The 17978-nt window shown below is 32.3% G+C and overlaps 1 protein-coding gene and 1 pseudogene across 1 annotated transcript in view; both read left to right on the top strand.

Moving 5' to 3' along the window:
- Positions 1-5580: 5580 nt before the first annotated feature.
- LOC126733625 (uncharacterized) lies at positions 5581-7964 on the top strand (annotated as a pseudogene).
- Positions 7965-8943: 979 nt separating this feature from the next.
- The window catches only part of LOC126733626 (fructose-bisphosphate aldolase), a 28677-nt gene continuing 19642 nt past the window's right edge, over positions 8944-17978 (top strand). The window contains exons 1-2 of the mRNA XM_050437014.1: positions 8944-9112; positions 15724-15927. Coding sequence (XP_050292971.1) covers positions 15749-15927 — 179 coding nt within the window. The 5' untranslated portion in view covers positions 8944-9112; positions 15724-15748. The remainder of the gene's footprint in view (positions 9113-15723; positions 15928-17978) is intronic.

The following is a 17978-nucleotide window of genomic DNA, read 5'->3' as shown; positions in this document are numbered from 1 at the left end:
ATTTTACATGCAACTAAGTCGCCGAAAATTTGAAAACGATTACGTGGCTTTTTAGTTTGTAGCTGCTTCAGCACTAGATATGCCTCTTCCTGTCATTCGTCAGTTTCCACCTCAGCTTGTCTTTTCATACATTTCAGTGTTTTTGGACTTTTAAGAGCTTAGTTCCCTGTTTACTTGTTTTTAGTGCTGCTTGTGGAAGGCGTTGGAGATCTGGTTCTGCTGTCATCAGGCTTTGTAGATGTTTCAGTAATAACAGCAACGGTTTTGTTCTGATTGTCGACGTCATTGTTCGCCTCTCCAACAATTAAAAAAAATCGTTTAATTCATCTGCCTCGTCTGCTATATTGGAATTTTGCGATTTAACTTCCCCGCTGTCCGTTGCACTGCTACCTAACCCATCATCTTCACTCTGAAAATTAAAAGTTACCCCCTTAAACATACAAATATTAAATGAAAATGTCTAATTTGTAGTACCTTGTTTTAACTAACCAAAGCTAAATGAATATGAAATACAAATTATATTTATAGTGAGAGAACAAATTTACCGATTTTTTTATTTTTCAGATGCCTCAGAGTAGAGAGGAGTGGATCATTACGGGACATTAATTCGCTAATCTTTGGAATTTTCCTAAATGTGCCGGGGTTATGGATGGCAAACACATTATGATACAAGCACCAAAACATAGTGGCAGTGAATTTTATAATTACAAGTCCTTCTTCAGTGTAGTGTTATTTATTGTGGCCAACGCAAATTATGAGGTGATGGATCTTAATGTGGGCAGCCAAGGTTGTATATCCGACGGTGGAATGTTTGACAGTACTCGTTTAAAAAAAATGTTATATGAAAACACGCTCAATTTGCCTAAATTAGAACCATTGCCAGGAAGAAACAAAGCTGTTCCGTTTGTTTTTCTAGGAGATGACGCTTTTCTCCTATCACCAAACTCTATTGAAACCTTACCCTGGCACTCAAAAGAAAGATTCCACAAAACGAATTTTTAATTACGGCTTATCACGCGCTAGGCGTATTTCTGAGAACGTTTTTGGAATTATGTCTGCCAGGTTCAGGGTATCAAGAAAACCCATGCTACATGAACCCGAGAGAGTTGAATTAGTTGTTGCTGCATGTGTATATCTCCATAATTTTTTGAGAAGCAGTTTACATTCCCGAAAATCATACTCACCTCCTGGCACCTTTGATTCTGAAGACAAAGATACGGGCAAAATTACCTCAGGTTCTTGGAGAAAAGATATAAACAACAATATGTTTGCATCACTGCAAAAACAAGCACGTAATTCAACGTTGGAAGCTAAGCTAAACAAGTCCGAGATGAATATGCTTATTATTTTATGTCACTCGAAGTAAATTATTTTTAACTTTGTATAAAAATTACAAATAAAAAAAATATACGTACCTCACTTGTAGTTATTCCTTTTTCAGTACATTTTTTAACTTTGTTCCTGCCCGCAAGAAACAACAAGACTTCATAAGCAAACCACTTTGAAATAAAAATGGCGCCGGCTCCCGACTTTTAATAGTTTATATAAAGTAATAGTTTTATAGTTTTATAAAGTAAGAAGTCTTTTAATAGTTTTATAAAGTACGACATTGTTTTCTTTCTCTATAGAATTGTGCAATAATATTTTTAATTTTTCTTTTCACTTCTTCTATATTTGAGCCTGTTTTTTCTGCCAATGTTGTCCAAGAATCGTGTTTCATATTTCTACATTTATACTGGGCGTGCTTTGTATTCCATAAACACTCACAAAGCTTATAGTTTTCGATTAATTCAAGCATTAACTCATTTGTCCACATGAACGGCATTTTTCTATTTATTTCACACGTCCGACCGACTATAAATTATTCGACATTCGCCGTCGAGACCCTAGACGCCACACTAGACAAAAACAAGTTACTACAAGTTGCAGTATCTGTTTCCACTCAGACAACAATATGTTTCTGTTCCCTGTTGTTACCGAATTTCTTTTAAAGTTTACCGCTAAAACTGGGAACCACCAACAATCGCAAACATGCAACATTTGTTGTCGAAACAAGAAGAAACACTTAGGAACTTTGGGAAACATTTTTAAGCAACGAGCAACAGAAACACAATAGTTCCTTCATGTTTCTCCGGTGGAAACGTAGCTTTAGAAATTATACAATCTCTAAAGCATATGTTTTAAGTTTGAAGACGCCACGTTGTTTAGTATTTATTTGGCAGCCATCAATAGCGAACGTTTTCTGTGAATTTGTGAAAATGGAGAAAATTGGTCATCGTTATGTGATACAATACTTTTATTTGAAAGGCCTAGCGGACATAGTAGGCATTTCAAAAAGTGCGGTACATCGCATATTAATTGAGAAAGCTGTGTGCAAGATGGGTGCCGCCTTTGCTCACACTCGAGCAAAAACAGTGTCGTGAAGATGTTTCAATTGAGTGTTTAGCTAAATTTAATAGCAACAAAGCAGAATTTTTGCGTCGTATCATAACCATGGATGAAACATGGGTCCATCACTTCACACCTGAGACAAAAGAACAATCAAAACAATGGACTTAAAAGGGAGAACCGGCTCCAAAGAAGGCGAAAACCGTTTCATCTGCAGGCAAGGTCATGGCGTCGGTTTTTTTTTTGATGCGCAAGAGATAATTTTTATTGGCTAAGTTGAAAAAGGTAAAACTATCAACGGCGAGTATTATGCGAACTTATTGCAACGTTTGAGCGAAGAAATGAAGCAAAAACGGCCGCATTTGGAAAGGAAAGTGTTGTTTCATCAAGACAATGCACCAGCTCACAAATCCGTTATTGCAATGGCCAAAATTAACGAATTAAAGTTTGAATTGTTACCTCATGCACCGTATTCGCCAGATTTAGCCCCCTCAGATTATTTTCTGTTTCCAAACTTAAAAAACTGGCTCAGTGGTCAAAGATTTTCCAACGATGAAGAAGTGATGTCTGCAGTTAATGGCTATTTCGAGGCGCAAGACAGTTCTTATTATAAAAAGGGTATCGAACTTATAAAACATCGCTGGAAAAAGTGTATAGAGCTGAAAGGAGATTATGTTGAAAAATAAATACATTTTTTTCCAAAATTTTCGTGTTGTCTTTCTTGGGTCGGGTACTTCTGGGACCACCCTCGTACATTGTATTTTCTCTATAGGGGTACCATTCATTAACAATAATATTATGAAAATGAAATTTTTTTGCTTAAATATAAGGTTTTTTTTTCAATGTTAATTTCAAATTTATTAGAATTAAAGATTAATATTTAAATCATTGTTAATAAGATTCTTAAGAAATTTTTTATCTGCACTAGTGTACATTAAAACTGTATCATCTGCAAAGATCAAATATCTTGCTATTAGATTAGCACACTTAAGATTTAACACACAAAGAGTATATCAGGTGTGATTTGTTATTATTTATTGTTGTATTTGGATGTCATTGTAATGTTAGATTTTTTGTCATTCAAGCCTTCATACCCTACTTCACTGATTCAGAGTCATTTATGAATAAATATTATTACTATTCTTAGAGATATAATCTATAGACCTTAAATATTGGTTTTTACATTATATTTTATGGCATGATGTGAGTGTACATTTTCATATGTTTTTGCATTTTATGTGCAAAGAAATACTTGCATAAAGGCGTTATTTATTTATTTATTTATTTATTTCATTACTGAGGCATTTGACTATGCTGCAGTGTGTCCTGTAAGCAGCAGTTATAGATTATTACTTTTTGGGGGCCACTACTCGACTTATAGTTCTTGTTTTGTATTAAAATGTACTAATGTTAGCACATATTAGCCTGTTTATATTAGGTATTTTCAGAAAAGTTTCAAAAATAAACAAATACGCACTAGACAAAAATTATAAAAACAATCAAATTTTAAAAAGTAAATAAAGCAGTGACTGTGTAACTGACCTTTGTGACAAGTGGCCTATATTTATCTCCATTGTTGCCATTTAAAAAAAAAGTAAAGTTATGTTTGTTTGTTTGTTATATCGGTTCCGACGCAGTTAGAGAGAGAGAGAGCATGTAAAGGACGGAGCTAATTTGGGCAAAGTTTTATTCGTCCTATTATTTCTCCCCATAGACATTTAAAAAATAGAAGAAATTAGGTGATTAAGTGATATTAGAGGATGACCAATATAATGATTAAGGATATAATAAAAAATTGTTTGTTAAGAAGATAGAAAGTGTTAGATTTAATTTATTCATAATAATCATTTTAGGCAATATTTTATGAAGAATTAAAAATAGAAAATTATTTAATTCTTGGAAATTTTATCTTATAATTCTATATTGGTTAATTTAAAAAATATTGGAACTAAAAATTCTTTAAAAAAATCAACATCACATAGGTATATTTGTTGTTTAGGTATATCTAATAGTACATGTTTTTTTTCATTTGAAACGTTTAAATTAGGTATTTTTATTTAAAAAGTAGCTCTTCTCGTTGTTTTTATCGTTTTTAATTTTAATATTTATAACAAAGTTAGGTAGGATCTTGAAAAGAAAAAACGAGCTCAGAGATTATTATAGATTAAATCTTAGCTCCTAGGTATATAAAAAAATCTATTAGGTATACCTAAGTAAATTATTGGATTTAAAACTTATTGAACTTAAATTAAATTAAGTATAACGATATCATTAAAGATTTACGTCCATATTTCTTTTAAATACGTGAATAGGTCTATTTTCTTCTTCTTTTCAATTTTTGAGTGTGTGAGATAGTATTTTCTAAATTGATTTTTGCTATAAGTGACGTAATACCCAATAAAATAAGTAACTCATAACAGATCTAAGTAATAAAATACAGTGAAAACTATTTTTGCGTGATTACTTAATTGAAAATTAAGACTTATCTCATTCATGGCACCCTATTTAAAAAAAATAAAATTTTTTTATGATTATAATACATCGTTGTTTTTTGAATATGATTTTCTATTGAAATACGTACTACCATACCAAGTGTCCCATATAAAATAAGAAAATACCTATCCAAAATTTGGGAACAGCCGTCTTATGCAGCATCGTTCGTCCGCCACTTATATAAATATAGTCTTTATTAAAATGTTTTTCACAAATAAGTCTATTTTTTAGTAAAACCTAATCCATAACATATATTTTCTGGTTTCCACAATTATTTATTCACTCAATGAGTATTTCTGGCTTTTTTAAAGGGAACTTAAAAAAACTTATAATAGCAAAATAAATCTGCTCAATTAAAGGTATTAAAAAATAAAAAAGGAAATTCAAATTTAATAATCTAGGTGTGTGCGAAAACTCCTAAGCCCGTTCGTCCGCTCTCCAGAAGACAATGAAATGATACACGAGATTTTTAAACGAGACTGAGGCGCGCTTCTTGTTGCGCCATCTATCCGCCAGCCGCTTTTAGTGGTCGTAGTGGTACGATTTTGCCCGTAAAGCCGCGTACAGACCGAGTTTCCAACGTAGACCAACGCCAACGGCACATGTGCTGTCATTGGCGTTGGAATTGGTAAGCGTTGGTAAGGATTTGAGAACATCGTCCACACCGAATTTTTAGTATTGCATTGAAGACCGTTGGTAGCGGTTCGGTGGTTTTACATTTTTTTTGATTGTGTGGTGATTTTTCAATTTTTCATCGATCTAAAGATGTCATCAAGCGAAAGTGATGATGATTTAATGTGTGCAAGTGCAGGATTTCTCGTTTTACATAATTTACTAAACAAAAAAATAAGAAGCGAAGGCGCAGACGCTAGTGGATGACAACACCGTATAAAAACAGAAGTTCCTACAACGCGAGTAATTTAGTGGATGAGCTTCGTAATGAAGACTCTGGTCATTTTAGGAACTTCTGCCGAATGTCCCCAGAAATATTTGATGCACTGCTTAATTTAGTGGCTCCAAAAATTGAGAAAAAGAATACCAATTAGCGAAAAGCTATTCCAGCTAAAGAAAGATTGGCCATTACCCTGCACTATCTAGCAACTGGAAATTCCTTTACTAGTCTGGCATACACATTTAAAGTATCGAAGCAATTAATCTCGTCCATTATTTCAGAAGTTTGCTTGGCCTTAGTTGAATCACTACAAGAATATATCAAGGTAAATTTTTATTTGGTTTTGCTTATAAAATTTAGCCTATAAAAACATAGGTACTTAAGTAGGTATTATTTTATTTGCGGCACTTAATATAGTTGTTCATATTGTCCAGGTGATGGCTCATTAGTGGATGTCGAGGGTTGTGCCATACTGAGTGCGACAAGTCCTGGAGCAGAACCGAGCGCTGATAAAAATTATTGTGTAGAGTCAGTATTGGTTGCCGATGTTGCATCCCGGCCAGATGTTTTTTTTCCTTGGAATGTCTGTTCTGGTTGCTGGCTATAATTGGGTGATGGCGATGGAGTCGATGTTAACGCCGAACTGTTACTTTCAGGGTAACTCCATTGTGGGCTGTGGTTTGGATGCATAGATGCAGAATGCAGATGTCGATATGTTCCCATTTCTGCTTCGAAAAGAATGGTGGCAAATTTGTGCTTAACCACAGCTCGTGTATGTGGATCAAACTTTTCAAGCTGGCTTGCGACATACTCCCCATATAGAGTAGATTCCGTTTTCTCTGTCTTCCTGGCTTTCTTTGCTTTCATATTTTTCAAGATGTTGAAGGTCTCGCCTATTCGAGGATCCTTGCTTCTCACATTTTTTAGTTTCATATTTGTGAGTGATTTACATTTACTTATTTTATTATTTGATTGAACTTCCTGTACAAGTTCACTGCTTTCTTGCTGTATGTTTGATGATGTGTCTTCTGATTCAGTGTTTCCGGCCAAATTGGTCTCCTGTAAACAAATAATTGAGAAATAATTACGTAGTCTAATAATTGGTCCTATGTTTATGATTTCAAAACATTTTTTGTGTAATTGCAATTGGTTTGTATTAATCTCGGCTATTACCCATATTTTTAAACAGATCTGCTTGTTAGTCGGAACCCGGAACCGCATAGTTTGTCATCGTACATAACAATATTCAGCAGTTATAAACTTTTATTTTTGTACCTTTTTTCTTTTTCTATTTTATTAGCTACTTTTATTATTTCCTTAATAAATCAAAACGTTCTTTCCAGCTACCCGAAGGGTAGCGAACATCCGAGGATTGGCTTAAAGTAGCTCGCCAATATGAAGAAAATTGGAATTTTCCCCATTGCCTCGGTGCCATGGATGGCAAGCATATACAAATACAAGCACCAATTTGCAGTGAAAGTAATTATTTTAATTATAAATCAACATTTAGCATTGTCCTTTTTGCACTTGTCGATGCTGATTACAACTTTCTATATGCCGATATTGGATGTCAGGGAAGAATTTCTGACGGAGGTGTTTTCAGAAATGCAACTTTGTTTAAAAAACTCGAAGAAAATTCTCTTAATTTGCCAAATCCAGATGTTTTACCAGAAAGACACAACCATGTCCCGTATGTTTTCGTTGCTGATGAAGCCTTCCCTTTAAAAGATAATATTTTAAAACCATACCCAGGCTCTCATCAAAATGGATCTTCCAAACGAGTTTTTAATTATAGACTTTCTCGAGCGAGAAGAATTGTTGAAAACGTATTTGGTATATTATCTGCGGTGTTTCGAGTTTTAAGGAAGCCAATGTTGTTAGAACCACATAAAGCAGAAAATATTGTTATGGCATGCATTTACTTGCACAATTATTTGAGAAAAAATCAATCTTCGAAACATGTGTATAGTCCAAATGGAAGTTTTGATAGCGAGATAAATGGACAAATAATAGAAGGATTATGGCGAAAAGAATCCGATGGTCAAACTGGATTAACCACCATTCCAAAAGTAGCTCGAAAATCGGCTACAAGTGCTGAACAAATACGAGCTGAGTTTGCCGAATATTTTACGTCCAACGGTGCTTTACCTTGGCAAAATGATTATGCATAGAAAAGGTATCTCTACTGTGTTGTGACATCGATGTATTTTTACTATGTTGTTTTTTTGTATTTTAGGTTTCACATTCACAAATTTCACAAAAACCTATTTTTGCCAAATTCATGAAAAACTGCCTATTTTTTAAAATTAGTACCTATATTAATTAAGAAATAATAAAGTAGGTACATATACTTACAATTTCAGTGTTTTTAGTTTTTCTTGGACGAAACTTGCTATTTAAAAACTGCATAGCTTGGAATTCAAATCATTTTGAACGGTATAAATCTACTTTTTTGACAATTTAAATTGTAAATTTGTAGGGTCCCATAAAATATGGTTATCCCTATAAATTTCTATTAATTTTAAACACAAATCTTCGGTCCACTCCTTATCAAAAATATGCACAGAATACGCACGCACAGAACAAATGTTTTCGAACGACTGAAATTTGAAAATAATCCAAATCTCGTCCACACCAAATTCGACACATACAGGCATCTCTTTGATGTTACCGCTCGACCACAGAACACAAATATATAGATTCGGCTCGACTAGCGAACGCAAGCCAACGCCAACTTTGCCATTGAGAAGCGTTGGTTTCGATTGGCCGCCGCCGTACACACCAAAACCAACGCGTCCCAAGCTACTTCACATGTGCCGTTGGCTAGCGTTGGAAATTCGGTCTGGACGGGGCTTAATGTTGCGCATCTTCCCATATTCTCAATCAACGCTATTATGCCGTATATATAGCGCATAAACTGTAAAAACTAGCGTCATCTATCAAAATTTTCCAAAAACAAATTACAGCGACCCGTAAAAGAATCTTCAACATTCAAATATAATTTGACAGATGTCGCCACACAAATGCTATTCATAATTAGTTTTACAACTTTACATAACATTTCAAAACTCAACCTTATATTAAAACGACATAAGGACGACTTTGCCATTCACTATAAATGTGACTTTTACCACGCTCGTCCTATCGTATGATTTCACCAAAATCTATCTATAAAAGAAAGACGGACGACACCGCCGTGCGTCTTTTACTAATTGAACGTCTTATTTGACTGTATTCCATTGAATTGTCCTCCAAACGTCCTTTAGGAAAATTCAGTAGTCCAAGTTCCACCCCAGACGAGTGTTGGACTAGTAAAAAGTTTCAGTGAGTTTCCAAATTGTAAGTATTTAATAATGTATATTACATCAGCATCATATAATAGAGGTAGTAACTATTATTATAAGATATAAGACTAAGTATTAGGTGGGGTGTCCATATTTTGTTGCAAATGTTCTTGCCTAGAACCCTCCTTAGGATCTCCATTTATCATTCAATATCTATTTGTGTTCTATTTTGTTAATTATTTTGAACCTCGCCTAATTAAGTACCCTAATTTTGCTGTATTTGCAATAATACTCGCTTGACAGGAAAAGTGCCCTCAGCACTAAGGCCTTTCACTATGTTCAGTCCAAAAGAACCCTTTATATACAAGTGAAGGTACTTCCAAAAAAACAGAACAGCAGAATCTCTGAAGAGTTCAGTAATTATAGTTGTGAATAGTAAGTTAACTGGTGAATTTCCTTATACTTCTACAGTTTCAGTTGGGCGCATCTAAACTTATGTATATAGAGCTACTGAGAAAATAACTGAAATAGTCTTGTTTCTTCTTGTTTTGTCTAGTATTAAAATATCTCTTTTTTCCTTAGGCAAAGAATAACAATTAAATAGTCTTTTGTTGTGACCTTCAGGTTGCCCTTGACATATCAGGCCATAATAATAAAACCAAAGTCAAAGTTTGGACTTTAGATCTCCATCGGGTTCAATCGAAATTACAGACCAAATGCAGATTTGTAAGGTTTTTTAATCCTGTTAATCAATTTAAGAATATCTTTATAGCTTCTTCTTTCTGTTGTCCAGGTTGCCCTGTCAGAGGCCTTTGGGAGGGGCAACTGAATAATTGCATCTAGAGAGACTGGACTAATTATGACTTTTATGCAATACCAAAATGTATTGAGTTCTTATCATTCAGCTAAAAGATTTATTTATTGTTTATTGTTCAACAGTACAAAACCATTTACAGAACAAAGCTAGCACACCAAGTAACAGATATAAAATATTAAAAAAAATACAATATGTGCTTAAGCTATAAGATCTACACATCTAACTTAAATAAGAGGGGAGAAAATTTCCCTAGTGAAAATACCTACTTGTCTAAGAGAACAGTTATGTATATCGCACAAAGCAGAGATGCTGTTAAAATATGTGGTCATAACAAAAATTGGTGACTTCTTACCAATGTTTGTTCTCGAATGAGGACAATAAAATGTTTCGGTAAGCCGTGAGTTACATCTTGGTACTCAAAGTTTAACACTGATAAAAGATGGGGAGCGAATCAATAAGATTGTGAGTAAGCTTATATACAATGTTATTAGAAACAAGCATCCTTATAAAATGAAGAGAATCGATATTGAACTGAGACAGTAAAAGAGCATTATCAACTCCTCTTTGAGGATAGAAACCAGTTTCCTTCAAATGCAAAAATTTCAGGAATTTTCTTTGAACATTCTCTAGAGCCATTACATGAATCTGATATTTTGGATACCACACTAAGCAGCAAAATTCAAGTCTTGATCGAACTAGTGAGTAAAACAGTGTTTTAAGAGATGTAATATTAGTGAATTGTTTACAGTTTCTCATTATGAAACCTAAAACTCTATTTGCGGATGAAAGGACTGACTGAGTGTGGGGAATAAATGTCAGTTGGGTATCAAATGTAACCCCCAAATCATGTATATTTTCACAATGCTCTAATTCTTCAGAACTGATACTGTATACGTAATTTAATGGTTTACGTTTCTGAGTGAATGTCACTACTTTACATTTAGATATATTTACTTTAAGTTTATTATTTATACACCAGGTGTGTAAAATATTAAGTTGATGTTGGACAAATACACAGTCGTCAATACTATTGATTCTGCTGTATATTTTCAAATCGTCGGCAAACAGTAAGTTTTCACAAGTTAAGGCGCGGGAATTGATGAAAAGTAAGAACAGAAAAGGCCCCAAATTTGATCCTTGAGGCACCCCAGATGAAGCCAAATACAACTCAGACTTGAAGCCGTTATAAGAATCAAATTGTTGCCTTGAAGTAAGATTTGATCTAAATAAAGAGACAAGTGATGGACTAAATCCAAAAGAGCATAGTTTTTTAAGTACAGTAAAATGATCAATGCAGTCAAAGGCCTTTGAGAAGTCTGTGTAAACTACATCAGTGGCCGACGTCATCAATAGCATCACTTAAAAATTGAGTAAATTAAAGCAGATTAGACATTAAAGAGCGTTGGGGCATAAATCCATGTTGCTGAGTGGCGATGAGTCTATGAACTGCTGGAAACATACAGTTGTATATGACTTTCTCAAAGATCTTTCTCAAACTACTGAGAATCGCAATTGGTCTGTAATTGGCAATATCAGAAGCATCCCCCTTTTTCAATATATGACATACCCTAGCCAGTTTCCAGCATGACGGAAATGTGCATGTCTTTAAGGCCAAATTAAAAAGATATTTAAGAGGCTCAGCGAAAACAGCACTACAATCTTTTAGTAGAAAACAGGGAATAAGATCATAGCCCGAACTAGACTTACTCTTCATATTTTTCAACGTTTGCTCAATTTCCAACTCTTATGTTAATAAGTAGCTTAAAATGCCACTAAAATATATTCAAAAATATTTTTTTTGTAATTTATTAGAATAAATGTAACAAATTCTTTGCAACAAAATTAGAAAGACTTATTTTTAAAGTATATTTGTATTATATACTAATGAAACTAAACCAATACTTTGTCCATTACCCTTTGTCCTTAATAATTTTTTGACATCTATTTGGCATTGATACAATGAGATTGGAAATTACAGCCAGATCTATTGATTTCCAGGCCTTTTTCGACCTCTTCAAATAATTGAGCATGATTGCTGATATTTTTGATGTGTATTTGTTTCTCAATTATCTCCCAAAGATTCTCAATTCGGTTTAACTCTAGAGATTGTGGTGTGGCCATTTTAATACTTGAATTTTATTTGTTGAAGAAGTAGTTCATACTTGCAGTGGAATTAATATCCTCTCATCATCGGTCATCCTCCACTAAATTTATTTAAAAATTATTAATGCTATATGTTTCAGACTTATAACATGTCCATCATCAGGGATACAAATTGAGGGGTTTCATCAATAGTACATATAAAAGTTATAGTGCCTCTGGCCAGGTCAAAAGGTTAAAACAAGTAACAATGAATAAAAATGGCATATTAAGATGCCTGAGAGAAGGACTAAAACTGGATCTACACAAATATTAAAATCACATGATTACAACACTACAATAATTAGGAATTAATGATTAATCAATAATTTTTAAATAAATTTAGTGGAGGATGACCAAATCATTTTTAGTTACCCGTTGAATTTTATTTTTCACAGACCATTCCTTCACCAGTTTGACAGTATGTTTGTGGTTGTTATCATATTTGAACGTAAACCTTAGTGGCATTTCCCATTTGGCGTAAGACAACATTACATGCTCCAATGTAGTACAATACTTAAATTGATTCATGGTGCCCTCAACTTTGTATATTGGACCCCGTTCCATAACCCGAAAACAACCCTGAACAATTATATTGCCTCCATGCTTAATGGTACCATAAAAATATCAAATCTTTTATTTACTGGACGATGCACGAACTTTACTCCACCACTTCCAAAAATATCAAACTCGTCACTAAACAAAACTTTGTTCCAGGCTTTAGCCCTCAATAAATATTAGCTTAACAAATATTAACATGATAAGATTCAACAATCAACATATATTGGGATTGACAAATATCACAGGCTCTCTAATTTTGTCTTATACTGTAAGTGCCTGCCTCCATAGACGAATCTAATCATCTTAAGTCTTCTTAGATATGATATTTCCATTACCAAGGAGAATTTGACAAAATAGTGGGAATCAATAAGATTGTGAATTTTCATTCTTGTGTTTTCAAAGTATCAGAGTGTTTTTTTCCTTTTCATAGATTTCTCTTTCTTTTTTAAGGAAGGTGTTCCAAAATGCTTGTAGTCCATTTTTGGTAGATTTTTGTACATTTATTTTAAGAATTTGACACTCTCGTTTAAATAAATACCAGCAAATTCAATAATTAATGTAGCAAATACTATTAACGACATTGAGATTTCGCATGACTCATTTTTAACTCATAAGACATTTTTCATATCAAAATCAAATAAAAAAATGCTATATTGTATGAACAGCTTAACCATTCCATAGAGATAAATTTAATGTACATAGTAGAAGATTAAAATTTGTGATTATTAAACATGAATATGGAAAATACATATTTTAAAATGTAAGACAATGAGGTAAATATTTTTTTCACAACAAGCAAAACAAATTTAATAAAATGAAGTTAAAGAGAATAAAATGTTTTAATTAAAAAAAATATTTTCTTTACTCAATAATGGTAATTTTTTTAATATTAAAAAATAGTACCTATAATTAATCAAAATAATAATTTTTTTTTTTTGATTTTTTTGATTTGGAAAATTTAATTACATATATTGTTTTCTTATACTTTCTAAAAACTGCTAGTTTTTATCATTTAAATGCTTTTGTAAAATTATAAGAGGCTTTAATACCACTTTTGAATTTGTATTTACAGTTTGACAGATATCAGCAATTTTTATGTAAATAATCTTATTAACACTAAATTCGAAAATTGAAAATTAAATTATAAAAATAAACGTAAAAACAAACAATTACACAATCAAAATTGTTCATGGAAAAATCCTGAACATCATAATAAGTTGGTTAGTAGCAACTTCTTTACTTCCCATCTAAACCTCGTTTCATCACAAATCCTTGAGCAAATGATTGAAAAACCTTTAAAAATAATAGTCATACACCTGCAAAGACCCAGGAATAGGCAACAACAGTTTGTCTTGTATTCAGTGAGCTTATGTTTCTAGCCAGAGTGTGCCTATTATTTTTTGTGGATCAGAGAAACTGTTTAAATTAGATTCTATTAATAAAAAATAAGCCTATCTCAAAATGTTTCTATCCAGTTCATTAGCTGTTAGTTTTAGAACAAAACAATTAGAAGATAATTAATTGTTTAAATGAGAAATATGTGTTTAAAAATTTCAGCTTCTTATCAGTATCTAATCCCAAGAATTTATTTTCTGTTCCATTTATTAACAAATTATCGTTTAAGGGGGACTATTTCTTCTAATTGACTATTTTTAAAGGTCATAATATTAGTTTTTGACATATTCAAGGATAAGTTGTTTGAACTATGCAAAGATAGGTCATGATACAAAATTTTATAGTCCTCTGAATTTGCACAGCTCCACAAAAAAGTGGCATCATCAGTAAACAATGCAAAAGTTTTTAGTTTTTGTTGATTCTTGAACATTTCATAAAATATATTAAGTATTTATTAATTTTTATAATATCTATCAAATTTGCAGCAATATTTCGAATTATTAGAAGTTTGTCATCTTATTTGCTGAAAATTTTGTATGTTAAAAAATGAATTAAAAAATTAGGAAACTCTATGATATAATGTAACGACCTTGAATTCTTTCCTAACTTTCTTATTCCCACAGTTATACAGGGTTGTTTGCATTTTTTGCTTAAGAGGATGCAAAGTAAAACAAGTGTGTAAAACAAACAAAAAGCATGGAATTCTGCCAATGAGTAGGTTTATTTACATGTGACTCTAATCCACGTGATGGTATATTTTTAATTATTCTTAAAATAATTTTTTTTTCATAATAACCTATTCCATAAAAAAGTAAAGGGTGGTAGACGAATGAGTCTGAGAAGTATTATTTTCATGGCATAGGCTACTTTAAACATTTCTGATTGATCTTAAGGCTTGTAAAGACTTATTTCTTGCAAAATAATAATTTGACAATATAATACTAATTTTTTCATGTTTTAATAAAAATAGATCAAATTATAGTATCTATTAAAACAAAAAAAAACAAGCTATTTTTATATTTTTCCTTATCATTTATTATACAAGTAAATTGCTCCGAAAATATCAAATTCTGTATGTGTTTATGTATTGTGGCATTTTAGATTAAAGTCTAAATGTCAGAGGACTAAATCAACAACAATGGGAGTTGGGATTTATTTTTAAACGAGATGTGTATGATTAATTGAGAACAACAGTAATTTGTATGTATTTTTTTAATTTATTTGGATAATTGAGAATATACAATAAAGCCAGTACTTTTCTTTTGTTCCTTTATACATAAAAATTCAGATTCTAAAAGAAGCTACGTATTTTTTTTATTTAAATAGATTGATGTGAAAAATATATGAACCCATAAAATAAGGGTGATATTAAAAATAATTCTGGAGATCACTAAATAATCAAGTGGGTCATTTATGCTTGACAATAATTGGCAAAATTTCAAAGTCGCACACCTTAATTTACGCCTTAACTTAAGTGCATATCCAAGAATTAAATATTTTCTCAAAATATTTGTGTATTAAAATTTATTTTTTAGTGGTGGACTTTTATACCTATAACGATATACGATTACCACACTGTTTTGTTACTCTAATCTAGAAAGCAGCTTAGCCTTGATAAGATATGGTAAAACAGTTTCTTATATAAACCGGCATTCGTATCAATTATTTACTTGTGGCCAGGTCCTAGTGTATTGCAACTGTGGTATTTTGCAATTATTTAAAGACGTCATTACATAGTTATTTAATTTTTTCAGTGTACCAGTAAAATCAGCTAAAAAAATGACCACCCACTGGAACTACCCCGACCCGGCCCTCCAGGATGAGCTCCGTAAGATCGCAAACGCCATCGTGGCCCCTGGAAAAGGTATTTTGGCCGCCGATGAATCTGTTTCCACCATGGGCAAGAGGTTGTCTGATATTGGAGTAGAGAATACAGAGGAAAACAGACGTAAATACAGGTAAATGGGATAACAATGTAATATAATAAAGGTTTGCTTATAGAATTTGATCTATTTATATGATGCGTTCAAGGATATTATATTTTCTTTGATTGAGTCTGAGTTACTGTCCATATACAATTGTGCCAATTCTCCATGTTTTTTTTAAATATAAATATAAATTACTTTATTAACATATCAGATCATATATCAGGACATTCGGGTTGTTAATTACCAGTGGAAGAGACACCAGTGGCGGCTCATAGCTTAGGAGAGAAAATGTGCACAAAATTATCGAGTGTAAAAAAAAATTCGGGAAAGTATAAAAATAATAAAAATGTCCACCAGAAACACCAGAATCTTTCTTATCATTCATAAGAAAAAAAACGGTGCTTTACTAGCGAAACGCTCAATAACTCGTTTATTAACGTCTTCAATGTTATTGACAAACTCTTTCAGGTAATTGGGTAAAAGGCACTTGATCAAGGTTTTTATCCGCTTTAACATGGCGAAACATTTTTCACCTTCAGATGTTACCAAGACTTCCAGCAGCTTAATAGTTTCTTGAAAAGTAGTCTCCACATCTTCCTATGTAACTAACGATAAAAGCAGAATGGCGCCGGAACTGTTCTTTTTTTTTTCATTTGTGGAGTTCTGTTTTTAGATGGGTTTTCTTTAAGAATGAAAAAACTTTAACTGTCTCAAAAAGCAATTTGTCTGGAAAGCTTTTTTACTATTCAATAAAACGTTTTTTCACAAATAATGCGATAGCTACTAGATGTCCTGTAAAAGTAAATCGAACCCTAATTTATTGCAAAATGGAATGAAACAAACTTCCAAGGTTCCTAGTTTTTTTTTTCATTGAAACGGGTATATCGGAGCTCCGAATCTAGTGTGTACAATATAACTGCATCGATTTTATCGTGAACTTTTTGCATTGCATTTTCAACGTTTTGCAAATCTTATTTAGCTAACAAGATTGTTTAACTAACCAATTAACTGCAGTTGCTTAAAAATAATTTCAAAATCTAACATGATTTTACTAAACCCTGTTGATCAAAATATGAAATCTCTGTCCTTCAATATAAGTTTATATATATTGGCTTGCTTAATGGTTGATTTTAATTTAATATTTTTGTCATTATCTAAAATATATATATCTTTATCAGATCTTTTGACTATTCATAGACTGTATTAACTCCACGCTGTTAAAAACTCCATCTAGTTTTGTAACTATCGTGGTACTCGTTTATGCGCTATTTCATCTTATACTTTTCTTCTTTGAAGTGAGATGCTAAAAAAGAAACAAATCCCAGTTAAATGAGTTTAAAAATCCGCGCAAAGGCATTAACTTAAGCCGCGTTGATTTACATATATAGCAACGTACAAAGTTTGCAAATAAATATTTATCGTTAATGATTTTTTGTACGCCATTTACATCGCTCATTACTGATGGAGCATCATACATGTACACTTTTAACTTTTTGGATCTGTCACTGATTAAAAGATCAATTTCATTTAAAATATAATTTGCTATTGACATGACGCTGTGTCCAGGAGAGTTTAAAAATGTCCAGAATTTTTCCTTTAATGGAGACAATATAGCGTAAAAATAATTACTAATGGAAAGTTGTTTGCAACATCTCTAGTTTCATCGACAATTACAGCTAAATAATTTGTTCTTTTTTCTTTTTTTTTAAACTTCTTTAGCCACTTCTTCACAGTAAATATCAAGCATACATTCTAATAGTACATTCTAAATCTGATTTGAATTTTCTTCTATAACGTGGGTATGTATAAAAAGATTTGGTATGTATAAGAAGATGTATAGAAAGAATTTATTCATCTTGCCTCAGTCTCAATCTTTCTAGAAATACTAAAAAGTACAGTTTAAGGTTGGATATTAACCACCTAACACTTTACTGCGAATTCACGAACCTAAAATGCAATTAAAACTTTAAATAAGTGCTCAAAAAAATCATTCGAGCCACCCGCATTTGTGCTCGGTTCCAACGTATTCAATTATATTAAAAACGCATGGGCAGCGTGACCTCGAGTAACCCTTTCCATTG

This window comes from Anthonomus grandis, chromosome 2, assembly GCF_022605725.1.
Source record: "Anthonomus grandis grandis chromosome 2, icAntGran1.3, whole genome shotgun sequence".
Classification (NCBI taxonomy): Eukaryota; Metazoa; Arthropoda; class Insecta; order Coleoptera; family Curculionidae; genus Anthonomus; species Anthonomus grandis.
The sequence above is the reverse complement of the archived record's forward strand: the minus strand, read 5'-3'. Positions and strand labels throughout refer to the sequence as shown.